At 38.9% G+C, this 17,923-nt stretch overlaps 1 protein-coding gene across 1 annotated transcript in view; it reads left to right on the forward strand.

Annotated features, from left to right (window-relative positions):
- The window catches only part of TRHDE (thyrotropin releasing hormone degrading enzyme), a 447,855-nt gene that overhangs the window by 134,307 nt on the left and 295,625 nt on the right, over positions 1–17,923 (forward strand). The window contains exon 3 of the mRNA XM_061415530.1: positions 11,487–11,613. Coding sequence (XP_061271514.1) covers positions 11,487–11,613 — 127 coding nt within the window. The remainder of the gene's footprint in view (positions 1–11,486; positions 11,614–17,923) is intronic.

The raw sequence follows: 17,923 nt of genomic DNA on the forward strand, positions 1-17,923 counted from the left end.
AAGAAAAGAAAAGCTGATTGTTCTTTTTCACAGTATAAAATGAATTATTGCACAGCCAACTATTGATGAACCACACAAGAATTATTCAGTTTGTGAAATATTTTGGACTTTCCCCTGTCCTTCAACTGATCACACTTGTTACAACTGGGCACTGAGTGAGACAGGTACAAATAAGGTGAATGATTGTTCACAAGTACGAATGTGACTATAGTTAGTTTTACTTGATAACTAAAGGACATGTGCAATAAAATATTTAAAGTGAAAAAGTGAAAGTGTTAGTTGCTCAGTCGTGTCTGACTCTTGGCACCTCCATGGACTGTAGCCTGGACAGGCTCTTGTGTCCATGGAATCTTCCAAGCAAGAATATTCCAGTCCAGGTTCAATGCATGAGACAGGGTGCTCGGGGCTGGTGCACAGGGATGACCCTGAGGGATGGGATGGGAAGAGGGGTGGCAGGGGGGTTCAGGATGGGGAACACATGTACACCCATGGCTGATTCATGTCAATGTATGGCAAAAGCCACTATAATATTGTAAAGTAATTAGCCTTCAATTAAAATAAATACATTTATATAAAAAAAAAAGAAAAGAATATTGGAGTGGGTAGCCATTCCTGTTAGGACCAAGTGAATGAATCGGACCATTTCTCTCCGTTCCTACTTGCCATCTCCACAGTCCAAACCACCATCAGTGTTTCACTGCAATCGTCTAACTCATTTCCTTTGTTTGTTCCTAGTCTCTCCCAATCTAGCATCTACACTGTAGCTAGTGTCATCAAGGAAAACTTAATTCTTTTTTTGTTATTAGTTTATTTTTTATTGAAGGATAATTGCTTTATAGAATTTCGCTGTTTTCTGTCAAACCTCAACATGAATCAGCTGTAGGTATACATATATCCCCTCCCTTTGGACCTCTCTCCCTCCTCCCACCCCATCCCACCCCTCTACGTTGATCCAGAGCCCCTGCTTGAGTTTCCTGAGCCATACAGCAAATTCCCATTGGCTATCTATTTTACATACGGTAATATAAGTTTCCATATTACTCTTTCCATACATCTCACCCTCTCCTGCCCTCTCCCCATGTCCATAAGTGTATTCTTTATGTCTGTTTCTCCATTGCTGCCCTGTAAATAAATTCATCAGTACTATTTTTCTAGATTCCATATATATGTGTTCAGTTCAGTTCAGTTCAGTCGCTTAGTCGTGTCTGACTCTTTGCGACCCCATGAATCGCAGCAGGCCAGGCTCTCTGTCCATCACCAACTCCCGGAGTTCACCCAAGCTCATGTCCATTGAGTCAGTGATGCCATCCAGCCATCTCATCTTCTGTTTTCCCCTTCTCCTCCTGGCCCCAATCCCTTCCAGCATCAGAGTCTTTTCCAATGAGTCAACTCTTCGCATGAGGTGGCCAAAGTACTGGAGTTTCAGCTTTAGCATTATTCCTTCCAAAGAAATCCCAGGGCTGATCTCCTTCAGAATGGACTAGTCGGATCTCCTTGCAGTCCAAGGGACTCTCAAGAGTCTTCTCCACCACCACAGTTCAAAAGCATCAATTCTTTGGCACTCAGCTTTCTTCACAGTCCAACTCTCACATCCATACATGACCACTGGAAAAACCATAGCCTTGACTAGACGGACCTTTGTTGGCAAAGTAATGTCTCTGCTTTTGAATATGCTATCTAGGTTGGTCATAACTTTCCTTCCAATATATGTGTTAGAATACGGTATTTATCTTTCTCTTTCTGACTCACTTCACTCTGTATAATAGGTTCTAGGTTCAACCACCTCATTAGAACTGGTTCAAATGCATACCTTTTTATTGCTGAGTAATACTCCATTGTGTATATGTACCACGACTTCTTTATCCATTCATCTGTTGTTGGACGTCTAGGTTGCTTCCATGTTCTAGCTACTGTAAACAGTGCTGCAGTGAACAGTGGATACATGTGTCTCTTTCAGTTTTGGTTTCCTCACAGTATATGCCTAGGAGTGGGATTGCTGGGTCCTATGGTGGTTTTATACCTAGTTTTTTAAGGAATTTCTGTACCATCTTCCATAGTGGCTGTATCAGTTTACTTTCCCACCAACAGTGCAAGAGTGTTCCCTTTTCTCCACACCCTTTCCAGCCTTTATTGTTTGTAGACTTTTTGATGAGGGCCATTCTGACCGGTGAAAGGTGATGTCTCATTGTAGTTTTGATTTGCATTTCTCTAATAATGAGTGATATTGAGCATCTTTTCATGTGTTTGTTAGCCATCTGTATGTCTTCTTTGGAAAATGTCTGTTTAGGTCTTTTTTCCACTTTTTGATTGGGTTGTTTGTTTTTCTGGTGTTGAGTTGTATGAGCTGCTTGTATATTTTGGAAATTAATCCTTTGTCAGTTGTTTCATTTGCTATTATTTTCTCTCATTCTGAGGGTTGTCTTTTCACTTTTCTTATAGTTTCCTTTGCTGTGCAAAAGCTTTTAAGTTTAATCAAGTCCCACTTGTTTACTTTTGCTTTTATTTCCATTGCTCTAGGAAGTGGATCATAGAGGATCTTGCTTTGAATTATGTCATTGAGTGTTCTGCCTATGTTTTCCTCTAAGAGTTTTATAGTGTCTGGTCTTACATTTAAGTCTTTAATCCATTTTGAGTTTATCTTTGTGTTTGGTGTTAGGAAGTGTTCTAATTTCATTCTTTTACATATAGCTGTCCAGTTTTCCCAGCACCATTTATCGAACAGGCTGTCTTTGCCCCATTGTATATTCTTGCCTCCTTTGTCAAAAATAAGGTCCCCATAGGTAAATGGGTTTATTTCTGGGCTTTATATCTTGTTCCATTGGTTGATATTTCTGTTTTTGTGCCAGTATCATACTGTCTTGATGACTGTGGCTTTGTAGAAAAACCTGACGTCGGGAAGGTTGATTCCTCCAGCTCTGTTCTTCTTTCTCAAGACTGCTTTGGCTATTTGGGGTCTTTTGTGTTTCCATATGAATTATAAAATTTTTTGTTCTAGTTCTGTGAAAAATGCCATTGGTAATTTGATATGAATTGTATTAAATCTGTAGATTGCATTTGGTAGTATAGTCATTTTCACAATATCGATTCTTCCTACCCAGGGCCACGGAATATCTCTCCATCTGTTTATATCATCTTTGATTTCTTTCATTACTGTCTTAAAATTTTCTGTGTACAGTTCTTTTGTCTCCTTAGGTAAGTTTATTTCTAGATACTTAATTCTTTTTGTTGCAGTGGTGAATGTGATTGACTCCTTAATTGCTCTTTCTGATTTTTCATTGTTAGTATATAGAAATGCAAGTGATTTATCCTGCAACTTTGCTAAATTCACTGATAAGCTCTAATCATTTTCTGATACTATCTTTAGGGTTTTCTATGTACAGTATCATGTCATCTGCAAACAGTGAGAGCTTTACTTCTTTTCCAATCTGGATTCTTTTTATTACTTTTTCTTCTCTGATTGCTATAGCTAGGACTTCCAGAACTATGTTGAATACTAGTGGCAAAAGCAGACACCCTTGTCTTGTTCCTAATCTTATGGGGAATGCTTTCAGTTTTTCACCATTGAGAATAATGCTTGCTGTAGGCTTTTCATATATGGCCTTTACTATGTTGAGGTAGTTCCTTCTATGCCCGTTTTTTGATGAGTTTTAATCATAAATAGGTGCTAAATTTTGTCACAGGCTTTTTCTGCATCTATTGGGATGATCATATGGTTTTTATCTTTCAATTTGTTAATATGGTGTATCACATTGATTTCTGTATAGTGAAGAATCTTTGCATCCCTGGAATAAACTCAACTTGATCATGGTGTATGAGCTTTTTGATGTGTTGCTGAATTCTGTTTCTGAAAATTTTGTTGCAGATTTTTGCATCTATGTTCATCAGTGATATTGGCCTACAGTTTTCTTTTTTGTGTGTTGTCTTTGTCTGGTTTTCATATCAGGGTGATGGTGGCCTCGTAGAATGAGTTTGGAAGTGTTTCTTCCTCTGCGATTTTTTGAAAGAGTTTTAGAAGGATAGGTATTAGCTCTTCTCTAAATGTTTGATAGCATTCTCCTGTGAAGCCATCTGGTCCTGGGCTTTTGTTTTTTTGGGAGATTTTTGATCACAGCTTCAATTTCAGTGCTTATAATTGGGTTCACAATTTCTAATTTTGTTGATTTGATTCTTCTTTTTTTCTTGATGAGTCTGGCTAAGGGTTTGTCAGTTTTGTTTATCTTCTCAAAGAACCAGCTTTTAGTTTTATTAATATTTACTTTTGTTTCTTTCATTTCTTTTTCCTTTATTTCTGCTTGGATCTTTATGATTTCTTTCCTTCTACTAATTTTTTTTTTTAATTCTTCTTTTTTCCAGTTGCTTTAGGTGTAAAGTTAGGTTGTATTAGATGTTTATTTTGTTTCTTGAGGTAGGATTGTGTTGCTATAAACTTTCCTCTTAGAACTGCTTTTGCTGCATCCCATAGGTTTTGAGTTGTTGTATTTTCATTGTCATTTGTTTCTAGAAATTTTTTGATTTACCTTTTGATTTCTTGAGTAACTTGTTGGTTATTTAGAAAGGTGTTGTTTGATCTCCATGTGTTTGTGTTTCTTACAGTTTTTTTTTTTTCTTGTAACTGGTATCTAGTCTCATAGCATTGTGGTCAGAGAACATGCTTGATACAATTTCAATTATCTTAAATTTACTGGGCCACTGATTTGTGGCCCAAGATGTGGTCTATGCTGGAGAATGTTCCATGTGCACTTGAGAAGATGTATTCTTCTGCATTTGGATGGAATGTCCTGAAGATATCAATGAGCTCTATCTCATCTAATGTATCATTTAAGACTTGTGTTTCCTTTTTAATTTTCTGTTTTGATATCTGTCCATTGGTGTGAGTGGTGTGTTAAAGTCTCCTACTATTATTGTGTTACTGTCAATTTTTCCTTTTATGTCTGTTAGTGTCTGTCTTAGGTATTGAGGTGCTCCTATGTTGGGTGCATAGATATTTACAATTATTATGTCTTGCTCTTAGATTGATCCCTTGATCATTATGTAGTGTCCTTCTTCATCTCTTGTAATAGTCTTTATTTTAAGGTCTATTTTGTCTGATATGAAGACTGCTACTCCATTTATTTTGCTTCCCATTTGCATGGAATATATTTTTCCATCCTCTCACTTTCAGTCTATATGTGTCTTGAGGTCTGAGGTGGGTTTCCTGTAGATAGCATATATATGGGTCTTGTTTTTGTATCCATTCAGCCAGTCTGTGTCTTTTGGTTGGAGCATTAATCCATTTACATTTATAGTAATTATTGATATATATATATATATGTGCTCCTATTGCCATTTTCTAATTGTTTGGAGTTGATTTTGTAGATCTTTTTCTCCTGTTGTATTTCTTGACTATGTAAGTCCGTTTAATAGTTGTTGTAAAGCTGGTTTAGTCATATTGAATTCTCTTAACTTTTGCTTGCCTGAACAGCTTTTTATTTCTCTATCACTTTTGAATGAGATCCTTGCTGGGTACAGAAATCTTGGTTGTAGATTTTTCCCTTTCAGTACTTTAAATATATCCTGCCATTCCCTTCTGGCCTGCAGAGTTTCTGCTGAAAGATCAGCTGTTAAATGTATGGGGTTTCCCTTGTATGTTACTTGGTGCTTTTCCATTGCTGCTTTTAATATTCTTTCTTTGTGTTTAGTCTTTGTTAGTTTGATTAGTATGTGTCTTGGTGTGTTTCTCCTTGGGTTTATCCTGTACGGGACTCTTTGTGCCTCTTGGACTTGATGGACTATTTCCTTTTCCATGTTGGGGAAATTTTCAACTATAATCTCTTCAAAAAATTTCTCATACCCTTTTTTTTCTCTTCTTCTGGGACCCCTATAATTCGAATGTTGGCGTGTTTGATATGGCCCCAGAGGTCTCTGAGACCGTCCTCAGCTCTTTTCATTCTTTTTACTTTATTCTGCTCTTCAGAAGTTATTTCCACCATTTTATCTTCTAGTTCACTGATTCAGTCTTCTGCTTCAGATACTCTGCTATTGATTTCTTCTACAGTATTTTTAATTTCAGCAATTGTGTTGTTTGTCTCTGTATGCTTATTCTTTAATTATTCTAGGTTTTTGTGAATTGATTCTTGCATTTTCTCCATTTTGCTTTCAGGGTTTTTGATCATCTTTACTATCATTTTTCTGAATTCTTTTTCAGGTAATTTTCCTATTTCCTCTTCATTTGCTTGGACTTCTGTGTTTCTAGCTTATTCCTTCATTTGTGTGGTATTTCTCTGCCTTTTTATTTTATTTTATTTAAGTTATTGTGTTTGAGGTCTCCTTTCCCCAGGCTTCGAGGAAAGTTGAATTTTTTCCTTGAAGAAGGTTGAATTCTTTCTTCCTTTTGGTATCTGTTCTCCAAAGGTTGATCCAATGGTTTGTGTGAGCTTCTTGTGGGGTGAGATTTGTGCTGAGTTTTTGCTTGTTTGTTTTTCCTCTGATGGGCTGAGTGAGGTGATCTCTGCTGATGACTGGGTTTGTATTTTTGTTTTGTTTGTTGTTCAGATGAGGCGTCCTGCACAGGGTGCTAACTGGTGGTTGAGTTATGCCAGGTCTTGTATTCAAGTGGTTTCCTTTGTGTGAGTTCTCGCTATCTGATACTCCCTAGGATTAGTTTTCTGGTAGTCTAGGCTGTTGGAGTCAGTGCTCCCACTGCAGAGGCTCAGGGTTTGATCTCTCGCAGTGTGCAGTCAGCTTTGTGCTTCCCTCCCTCCTTCTCTGCAGCCGCTGGGACTGCAGCTGAAAACTTAATTCTGATTATGTCATTCTGTAGCTTAAAATCCTCGACTCTGCCTATGCCTATAGCAGTTAATCATCTACAATTTGGTTTAAAAGTACTTCTTTAATTTGAAGTTTTTCTTTACTTATCCGTATGCCTCTCTTCACTTTTCTAATTTTGTCTCTCTTGAGTCATCCTTGAGTGTGAAAGAGGGCAAACAAGGATGGTTTTGAGGTATTTGAACTTGGGCAGCTGGATGGAAATACTTCTGGAGGGTTAGGTATCTGTGTGTGTGTGTGTGTGTGTGTGTGTGTGTGCGCGCATCTATGTGTAAGAGAGAGAGAGAGAAAAAGAGAACGATTGGGAGTTTGGATTTTAGACATGTTAAGTTTGAGATGCTTGTTCAGTATCCAAATGGAAATGTCCAGTGGGAAGTTGGAAGTCTGGAATTATGGGGTAGGTCTTCAGCATTTATAACCATGAGACTTGCTGCTATCTCCAAGGGACTAACTGTAGGCAGAGAAATGAGGTCTATGGTTTGAAATCTGAGACCTTCCAATATTAAGAAGTGAGAGGAATGAGGGAAAGGATGAGGATGAATCAGCTGAGAGACTGAGAAGGAGTGATGAGTTAAATGGAAGGAAAGTAAGATTGAAGTTAAGTGAAGGAAGCCTTTGAAAGAGGGGAGAGGATCCACTGTGTCAAATGCTGCTGCTAAGCTAAGCATGTCGAAGACTGGGAGCTGATGGATTTGGCATCCTGGGGCCAGTAGCGATGTTGATGAGAGCATGTTTGGTGGAGCAGTGGGAATAAAAGCCTTGTGGTGGCGAATGCAAGAGAGACTAGAAACAGGGAGTATAAATGGGCAACGTGACTTAGTCACTCAGTTGTGTCCGACTCTTCTGAGCCCGTGGACTGTAGCCTGCCAGGCTCCTCTGTCCATGGGATTTTCCAGGCAAGAATACTGGAGTGGGTTGGCATTCCCTTCTCCAGAGGAACCTCCCCAGAGTCCAGGTGATACCTATTATCTCAGGCTAAGTGCTGCTTTTCATTTTGAGAATGTTCTGGTCATATGTGAATTCTCACTATATAAAAGGAAAGTAAGGGAAGATGTTAATTCTAACTATATAGAAGTAAAGTAAGTTATGTTAATTCTAATTATATAGAAATTCTATGTTCAGTTCAGTTCAGTTCAGTTCAGTTGCTCAGTCGTGTCCGACTCTTTGCGACCCCATGAATCGCAGCACGCCAGGCCTCCCTATCCATCACCAACTCCCGGAGTTCACCCAGACTCACGTCCATCGAGTCAGTGATGCCATCCAGCCATCTCATCCTCTGTCGTCCCCTTCTCCTCCTGCCCCCAATCCCTCCCAGCATCAGAGTCTTTTCCAATGAGTCAACTCTTCGCATGAGGTGGCCAAAGTACTGGAGTTTCAGCTTTAGCATCATTCCTTCCAAAGAAATCCCAGGGCTGATCTCCTTCAGAATGGACTGGTTGGATCTTGCAGTCCAAGGGACTCTCAAGAGTCTTCTCCAACACCACAGTTCAAAAGCATCAATTCTTCGGCGCTCAGCTTTCTTCACAGTCCAACTTTCACATCCATACATGACCACAGGAAAAACCATAGCCTTGACTAGATGGACCTTTGTTGACAAAGTAATGTCTCTGCTTTTGAATATGCTATCTAGGTTGGTCATAACTTTCCTTCCAAGGAGTAAGCGTCTTTTAAGCACTCTTTCTGGAAACCATAGCTGGAGGAACTGTAGTCAAGAAAGATTTTTTGTTAAACATAGGAAATGATACAGAGTATTTGCTGATGAAAAGGATCCAGTATGGGAGCCTAAATTGGTGATACAGGCCATGAAGGGGAGAATTTTGAGAACAATGTCTTTGAAAAGGCAGGAAGGATAGACTATGGTTGGGCCTTGGACAGGAGCTCAGTCCTTTGCAATGGGTGTTCGTTCTATTAAATTACAGGAGGTCAGGTTGTAACGGGAGGGAAGGCAAAATGCAATTTCTCACATTGTATTTTGCTGTTGATTAGTTTGGTTCTCCACATTGTGAGCCTCTTAAGAGAAGTAAGAGTAAATGCTTTGCTTACTTTGTGGCAGAAATTTTTATTGTTCTATTTCTACTCTCTAGTACATTGCCTGGCACACAGCAGATATGTGATAAATGTTTAAATGAACAAATGAAGACCCTGTACTAAACATGGGTATGCTTCTCACTTAAATTGGATCATTTCCATCAAATCTTGACAACTAGATTGATTTAATTGTGCATCTCTTGTCTGGGCGTATAGATAGCTTGACTGACTGGTAGAGTTGACTGATAGGAATGGCCATGTTTCTACCAAAATCAATGATGTTTCTTAGGAGTAAAATCAGTGACCTTTTGCTGCATTATTTTGCAATGGTCCTGGTTATGGTTTGCATATGAATTTACTATTTACTTCACCTTGAACCTTCTGAGAAGGTTCTCCTCAGTATCCACGTGGCACTTAGAGTTTACCATTCACTGTTACTATAATTAATTTACCTATGAATAGGAAGGTCTTTGAGAATGGGAATTCCACCTTTATTGCTTTTTGTTCTCAGCAATGCTTTGGATCATCTCTAATTAGAGAACCTGTCTTTTTCATCACTCATTTAAAAAGGCTTAGTCCAGGCCCTGGTGCAAAACAGCTGCCAAATAAATATTGAGGGAACGAATGCAGGCTGACCGATTCTCATCTGTGGTGTGAGCTGTCAGTGCACAGGCCAGGTCTCCTTTCTGTCTGGGGTGCTCATCCCCCAGCTCTCACTGTTCTGCTTCTAACAGCTCACATCTGAAGTCTTCTCCCAAGGACTATCCTTGAGCCACTGGAACTATGTCATCCAGATGCTCCAAAAGCAAACGCCTGGAATTTAATGCTTTCCCCTTGGTAACCAGTATCCAATGACTGAGGAGCAGGAATATGGGAGCTCTCTTGCTTCAAGGCAGCACAAACTTGCCAGTGCAATTTACAAGCTAGGACTCCCTGTAGGATTAGGCCGAGGCCAGGACTTCACTTGAAATTGCACCCTTGCTTGGCTTTTTATGCTTTCTTATATTGCTTCCCTTGCTCCCTTGTAGGTTTGCCCTTGAGAACACTTCCTTAATAAATCACCTGTACACTCATGTTTTCCTTAGGATTTGGTTTTTGGGAATTCAAGACCTTTCATGTTTATAAGCAGTTGATGTCAAGGGTAGCAGATCGCGACCACTGTCTCTCTGAGAGTGTTAGGTTCTGCTGTTGCAGATGGTGTCTCCTGATAGTTTGTGGTTTCATCCTCCTGCCAACCAAAACTGCAGGTGACTGCAAACAACGTTTGTTATTTCATTTGACTGTCAGCTGAGAAGGCATTTCACAATTTCAGTACATAATAGTCATCGAATTTGGTGAATATATTGTTGAATTACAGATCTTTCTAGCAAAGTCAGAATGTATTTTTGTTGACATTTTGCTCTTTTTGATTACACACATCTCTGTTCTCTTTCCTGAAGCAAGGATAATAAAGAGTTAATTGTAAAATCAATTTTTATATGATTGAGTGCAGCTTTCTTTTGTCTTCCTGTTGTATATAAATATCCATTTCCACATGCAGAGTCATCTATTTATGTTTTTAGTGATTTGCAAATATCTTTTATCTGTAAAATGGGATTGGAAGTAATGTGTTTCAGGACTGAAAAGCACTTTAGCAACCAGCTGGTGGCCAATGCCTTCATTTTATAAAGGAGAACTTTTGAGACTGGAAGAGGTTAAGTAATTTGTTCAATACCACACAGCTTAGTTAACGGCAGAGTAGGAATAAAACCCAACTCCTGGGCTGAGGGGCTCTCCAGTGCTCCACAAAGCACATATTTCTTATTCATAGAATTGATATGAGGATTAGGGACCACATCTGTGAAAAATAGATTTAGCCTTTGGAAAGAAAGATGCTGGATAGCTTTATGAAAACTTTAAGAAAACTAATCTCATTTTAACCTTTTCTATACAGTTGTTAGTTTTGTTCAGTTTTATGTTATTTGCCTCAGGCTCCTTTTGGCCAAGGACTAGATAATACACAATGCTTGATTTGAAAATCAATAGTAAGTATCTGGATTGTGTTAGAAATATGAATTATTTCAGCTGGTTTTGAAGCCTGGGAGCAGTTGCCTTCCTCAAGACAGCCTTCCAGAATGGCAATCATTTGTGTACATGAAGAGTTTTCTATTCCTGCTTTGCATATTGAGAATAAGGACAGTTGGATAGTTGGTTCCAAAGAAAAGTAGAAGCATAAATTAGTTTTTTGTTCAGCCTGGTAATACTTCCAAAGCTTGTTGCAGTGTATCTTTAACAAACCATGAATTTTCTCTCCTGCCGAGTCACCGCATCCTACCTGCTTTCAACATAGTCAGGGAACCATTATACTAATCCACCATACCTTCCTATCTCTAGCAAGCACATGTAAGTGATAACTTTGAATATTTATTTTGATGCAAGGTGTATAAATCTTCTCTGTGTCAACTTGTAAAGCCGGGAAATTGTGACTTGCTCAACTTGGTTACTTTAATTGTTTAAGTTTGGTTATTTCAGTCCCAGTGTGCTTTGATATATGAACAAGAATGATGCTTAATTTTTGTAGTATTTGAAATGATTTGTGTAGATTCATACATGCGGGGAAGATAAAATTCAAGTATCAAAAGGCTAAAGTAACTTTTATATATATTTTAAATTAGGTACGCTTGTATGCAAGACCCGATGCTATCAGAAGAGGATCCGGGGACTATGCGCTCCATATAGCAAAGAGATTAATAGAATTTTATGAAGACTACTTTAACGTGCCCTATTCCTTGCCAAAACTAGGTAAGAATTTTCTTGGTTATTGTGTTGGAAGGACTCCTTGGAAGTGGAATTTCTTATTCATGCATGTGTCTGAAACATTCCAAGGGTTTTATTTTTAGAGAAGATGAGAACAGAAAATAGTTTCTTCTGAAGAGGTAAAATAAAATTTAGAGTTGCTCATAGGAATTAAGAAAGGCATTATGGAACTTTAAGCTTCCAAAAGATAACCCAAATAGCTAATTTGTTGAATAAGTACTATGGAGGGATGCTTGCCAACATCTCATTTAATCCTTGTAACTGCTCTGAGGGTAGGTACTGTTAGAATACTTTCCACATAAGGAAATTGAGACTTGGGAGTCTCAATTCACTCAGACAGCCAATAGAAAAGGATTTGGGATTTCAAGCTAGGTCTTGATGATTCCCAGAACTATTCAATATTTTACACTAAGCAGGCACTCATTGATTGGTTTCTGTTTCCTAATTCTCAGATGTCAGACATGAATTTATTGGTTATCCTTTAGATTATTTTTATTCAGTCAGTCATATTTTGAGTCCACAGTTATACTAAGTAGAATAAAAGCAAGAGACGAGGAAAATTGCAATGATGGAGATTGTATTCACATGTCTTTCTTTTACAAAGAAAGTTCAATAATTATTTGTTATATGAATAAATGAATGAATTTTGTTTTCCTAATTTGAATGAAACTGCTACTTTTGCAGGGGGTGAGCTATGATGTTCCAGGAAGTTAGAAAGGGTGTATATGTGTGTGTATCTATCTATCTATCTATCTATCTACCTATCTACCTATCTATCTCAGTTCAGTTCAGTTCAGTCACTCAGTCGTGTTTGACTCTTTGTGACCCCATGAATCGCAGCACACCAGGCCTCCCTGTCCATCACATATATATCTCCTATATCCATTAGAAATGCTGAAGTTATTTTTGCTTCTCAGAAAACATGTTTTGAAATATTACATCGTCACAGTTTGTTGTGCCTCAACCCTTCTTCCCCATCCATTATCCTTCTCAGGAACATTGTTAATGAACGTCTACATAAGAGTTATCACTTACTGACAAAAGTAAAGTACTTACCTGATCAAAAGTATTAACATTTGAACCACAAGTTCTTCTCTCTCTCTGGAGATAGGCCTATTTCACTAAAGTAACTGCCTGCTGTGTAGATTTAGTGGTCTTATCATCAGCGATTCAGAAAATAGAATAATTGATGTTGTTGTCAATGGGTACAGCAAACAGTTTTAATGAGTGATGGTACAAAATTCTGAGGTCTTTTGAAACATGTAACCTTGAATCTCTAAGCTTTTCTTTCAAATTTCTAAACAAATTTTTATTTCAAATAAGATCTGTGTTTTGTTTTGCTCTGCCTTCTTTACTCCCCCGTCAATATCAACTTCCCTGTCAGGATCTGTTGTACTGACATCTCCCTGGTAGGCACCCAAGGCAGAAAGGAAGACCTGACCCCATTTGCATGGGGCGACACTGTTCTTCTCCTCCAAGTAAAGCAGGCTGGGGACGTCCCAGCCTGACCCTGATGTAAAATTCACCAGTGCTTGTGCTGCACATCAGCAAGGGAGATAAAATGTGGATCTTTGTCCCCTTCAGACCGGTAATTAGTAGAGGAGCTCAATTTATAACCTCGGGGGGTTCCCCATAACTGTCTGCTTGCAGCAGGAAGCATTCTGTTCCTCTCTGTCACTCACAATTGAACCATGTGGGCTTTCATCCATAGAAAAGAGCTGTGTTTGCTGTTACTATTACTTGGTAAGTTGCCTTATGGCATATATAATTGAATGATTTGACTTACCCCAGCACACTCCTTTTTATGTATCTAGTGGAATTTCCACAGCCCCTGCAGTTTGAACATTTTCTCTGAAAGCTCTACTTTTTTTTTTAATATACCTGTGGATATTTAGAGCCACATGTTAACAGATTTGTAAGTATGCTTTCCAAATACTCCCTACATAAAAATTCCGAAGCACAGAAGCATTTGGACAAATCCTTACTTTTTATCCCCTCTGAAGAAGGAAATGACAGCCCATTCTAGTCCTCTTGTCTGGAGAATTCCATGGGCAAAGGAGCCTGGCAGGCTACAGTGCATAGGGTCGTGCAGAGTCAGACAGCACTGAGGCCACTCGGCAGCAGCAGCGTAGCTTATCAAATGAAGATAAGGGCCAATAAAGATAAGCCAGGGCTTCCCTGGCAGTCTAGTGGTTGGGATCCACTTTGCAATGCAGGGGATATGGCTTTGATCCCTGGTCTAGGATGATCCCACATGCTACGGGGCACCTAAGCCATGTACCACAGCTACTGAGCCTGCCCTCCAGCGCCCTCTAGCCACGACTACTGAGATGAGAAGCCGAAGTTCCTGAAGCCCACGTGCCCTAGAGCTGGTGCGCCACAGCAAGAGACGCCACCGCAATGAGAAGCCTGTGCACCCACCTGGAGAGTAGACCCCGCTCGCCACAACTAGAGAAAACCTGCACACGGCAACAAAGACCCAGCCCAGCCAAAACTAGACAAATAAAAAACAGAGATGGAGTGTAGGGGTAGGAAGTGTGGGGAGCAGATGGCGCATGGAGAAAAGGCTGAAGTTTTTAAATGGGGGGATATTGAAAGCCTTATTGGGAAGCTGACTTTTGAGCAGAGAACTTAAGGGAGTAAAGGGGTAAGCCAAGGGGATATCATGGAGCAAGGACTCTAGCCAGAAGGAACACAGTGCCCAGATTTTGAGATGGGGGCTTTCATGTATTTGAGGAATAGCAAAAAGGCAAGTATGATTGGAGGAGAGTGATTTAATGGGTTGAAAAATAGCAGATGAGGTCAGGGAGTGATGAGTGTGTGACAAATGTAGGGCCAGCAGGCTGTGGTAAGGATTTTAGTTGTTTTTTTTTTTTAATAAGATGGAGATTTATTGTTCAGTTTTGAGCAGAAGTATTACATTATCTGGTTTCTGTTATAAAAGTGTATTCACGAGGTTGAACACACTGTAGGGCAATGGTCCTTCACCAAGGGTGATTTTGTCCCTCAGAGGCACTTGGTAACATCTGAAGATGTTTTTGTTTCTCATAACTCAAGAGGGACTGCTGGAGTGTACTACCGGCATTTAGTGGGTAGAGACGAGCGGTGCTGCTAAGTGTCCCACAGTGCGCGTGACAGTCTCCCTCAACCAAGAGCTGTTATGATGGCTGAGATGGAAAGACCTGGGAGAAAGGACAGAGACACGAAAACCAGCCAAGAGGCTATGGCAAAATGCAGGCACAGTTTGATAGTTGCTTGGACTGGGATCTTAAGAGTGAGATAGTCAGAAGTGGTCCAATTCTAGGCATATCTTGGAAGTAGAGGCAGCGATGAGCCAGACGTGAGATCTGAGGGAAAGAGAGGTACTGTGAGTGATTCCAAGATTTTGTGCCTTATAACTAGAAGGATGGAATTGTCATTTACTGAGAAAGGAGTGTGGAAAGAGATCATTTTAAACATTTAAGTGGCAGCTTGATGTTTCTAGGAAATTCAAGTAGACAGTTGAATTTATGAATACGGAAATTGATTGAGGAATCCAGCTAGAGACACACGTTTGTCAGTGTGTTATGATGGATAAAACTTTGAGGCTGGATGGGATCACCAAAGTTGTGAGAGCAGGTAGAAAGAGAATAGGAGCAAGGAATGACTGACCTGATGTTTAGAGGTTAGATTTGGAGCTAGAGAAGGGCCATGGGGAGGAAGCCACTGATTGAGACCCTAAAGAAGCAGATATATGAGATATTTCCAGGCATCTAGTGAAGACAGATGAGGACTGAGAATTGATCATACACTGAGGCTACCATGTGAAAGTAACTAGTGACCTTGGCAGGAGTGGTTTTAGGTCAGAGGCCTGATGGGTGTGTTCAAGAGCAAATAGGGGTACACTGGGGAGAGGATGCAGAAACTAGAGAAAGTGAGTGCAGACCACAGACCAGCATTTCTGAAAATTCCCCATGGGAGAGTTCTAATGGACAAGGAGAAATATTTGTGTTTTAAAAATGCTCACCTCTTGATAAGCACTGTTTCTGTGAACAGATCACTTCCTCACCTCTTACGTTGTTCCTGTCCCAAGCTACATCAAGGGGGATGGGAACTTTCCTCTTTCTTTGATTTGCATTAGAAAACCTGGAGAGGAAACACATGGATAAGAACACTCTTCACCAGCTCACCTGACTCTACTGAAGGTTTGCAGAGATGTGTGCAATTGTGAATGTCATGGTGTTAGACATTGCAAAATCCCAAAACAAACCTTTAAAACCTAATACTGAATCCTTCTTTTCTTAAAAATATCACTTCGCTCTTCTGTCATAAACTCAGCAATGTCTTCTCTCTTCCCAAAATCTTGTTCGTTTCTAATGCTGAACAGTTTACATTTCTCTGCCACTGCATCATCTCGTATTAGCTCATCTCTAAGGATTTAAGTTTCACTACAAGTAGTTTCTCAGAGTAGTTCCCTAAAAGAAATTCTGATGCTTGCTGTTAGAATAAGATTGATTCTCCTTGTTGCATAACAATATTCCTGTAACATTTTAAAGCCCAAATAGGCAGCCAGTGTGTGCTGTGTAAGAGTTTGTTTTTAAATCTATTAGATAATTGAAACTATATTAGGCTTCCTGGCTGGCTCAGACAGTAAAGAATCTGCCTGTATTGCAGGAGACTCGGGTTCAATCCCTTGTCCCGAAAGATCCCTTGAAGAAGGAAATGGCTACCTGCTCCAGTGTCCTTGCCTGGAGAATATTCTTATTCACGGAGAATACCATGGACAGAGGAGCTTGGTATACTAGTCTAAGGAAACTTATACTGATACTATAGTATTTGTATAAAGTTTGTAGAGATTTTCTCTTCATTACTGCTAAGTTGCAATGTAAGGTGTAGAGTCTACTTGATATAGTAAAGCAAGCCTTTCTATAGGTCTATGCCCTATTTTCTCGAGAACTCTCTGAGGCATGGAGGTTTACTTTAAAAGATGGTTGTTATAGACATATAAAGAATTAACTTATCTTTCTTCCTATCTTCAAAACAATTGAATATAACTACAAAAGCAAATGGGCTTGTGTTTATTAAGTGTGGGCCATTCTTAAAGGCTTTGCATCTTTTAACCTGTTTAATCTTTACTACATACTTTTGAGGCTTTTTCTCATTTTCCAGGTGACAAAATTTAGGCACTAAGTTACTATGTTTTTGAATCACACAGCAGGAAATAGTGGATTTGTAACCCAAAACCATGTTTTTAAATTCCAGAATCTTAAGAATCTGGTGAAACAGATTCCAGGAATTTTGAGAATTCAGAAATTAAAATCTAAATCACCTTAATAAACTAAGTAATTTGATTGCTAGAGGAATAATGGAATAGCTATTTTTGTCAATTTCATGTTCATGTTAAAAAGTGATATGTGGTTCTTATAGAAAACTTGTTTAAAAAAGAGGCATGACTTACAGTTTCATTACTAGAAGATGTGTATTTTAAAAGTTTTTTTCATGATGGACTCTTTAAAAGTCAATTAGATGGCAGATAAAGTGACTCAGATTTCTACTGGAATATTTTGTTATTCATCCTATTAAATTTCCATTAATTATGGAAGTAGGTTTCAGTTTTATTTGCTGTTACTGTATAGTTTGTAAATCAGTACATTCTATAAAGGAGTTTGCTCGATTATTTTTTTTAAAGACAACATGCTTTTATGAAGAATATATTACTTTCCTGGCACACTGCTATACTTGTAGAGGAAGCATAGTTATTTTGTAAGAAGAATTTCTGGCTTCAGGGAGGTTGTGATTTTATTAAGGAGAGAATATGATATTTATAGGAATGAATGGATTAGAGACTCACACTATATGGAATATAATTAAGCTCCAAAATTTTGTAGGGCAAAAATGTAGAACCATGTAGTCAAGGCTTTGGGATCATTGGAATGCTGTAGGCATGGAATGCACATAAAAAGAAGCTTTATCTTTACTTGAGTCCTGAAAAAAGAAACAACTTTAGTTGGAGGTGGAGAAGAAAGGGGAGAAGTCATTTTGAGAACTGTGTGGTAGGGAAAGCTAAGTCTGTTTTTCTATAAAGGAATAGAGAAGCTATGGGATAACTTGCATTACTGAACTTCATGAATAAGAAAGGTTAGTTTTAATGATTGAGTTTTGTTTAAGCTATAACAGATACATCCATTTCTTTATTGTGGTGTTGATGATGGAGGTGGTGGTGATGGTGATGAGGATCAGGATTTGCTATTTGTGAATAGTAAAACTGGAGTTTTTTCCTTCATAAAATATTTGTGTTGACTGCTATAGATTTCAC

Source organism: Bos javanicus, chromosome 5 (assembly GCF_032452875.1).
Source record: "Bos javanicus breed banteng chromosome 5, ARS-OSU_banteng_1.0, whole genome shotgun sequence".
Classification (NCBI taxonomy): Eukaryota; Metazoa; Chordata; class Mammalia; order Artiodactyla; family Bovidae; genus Bos; species Bos javanicus.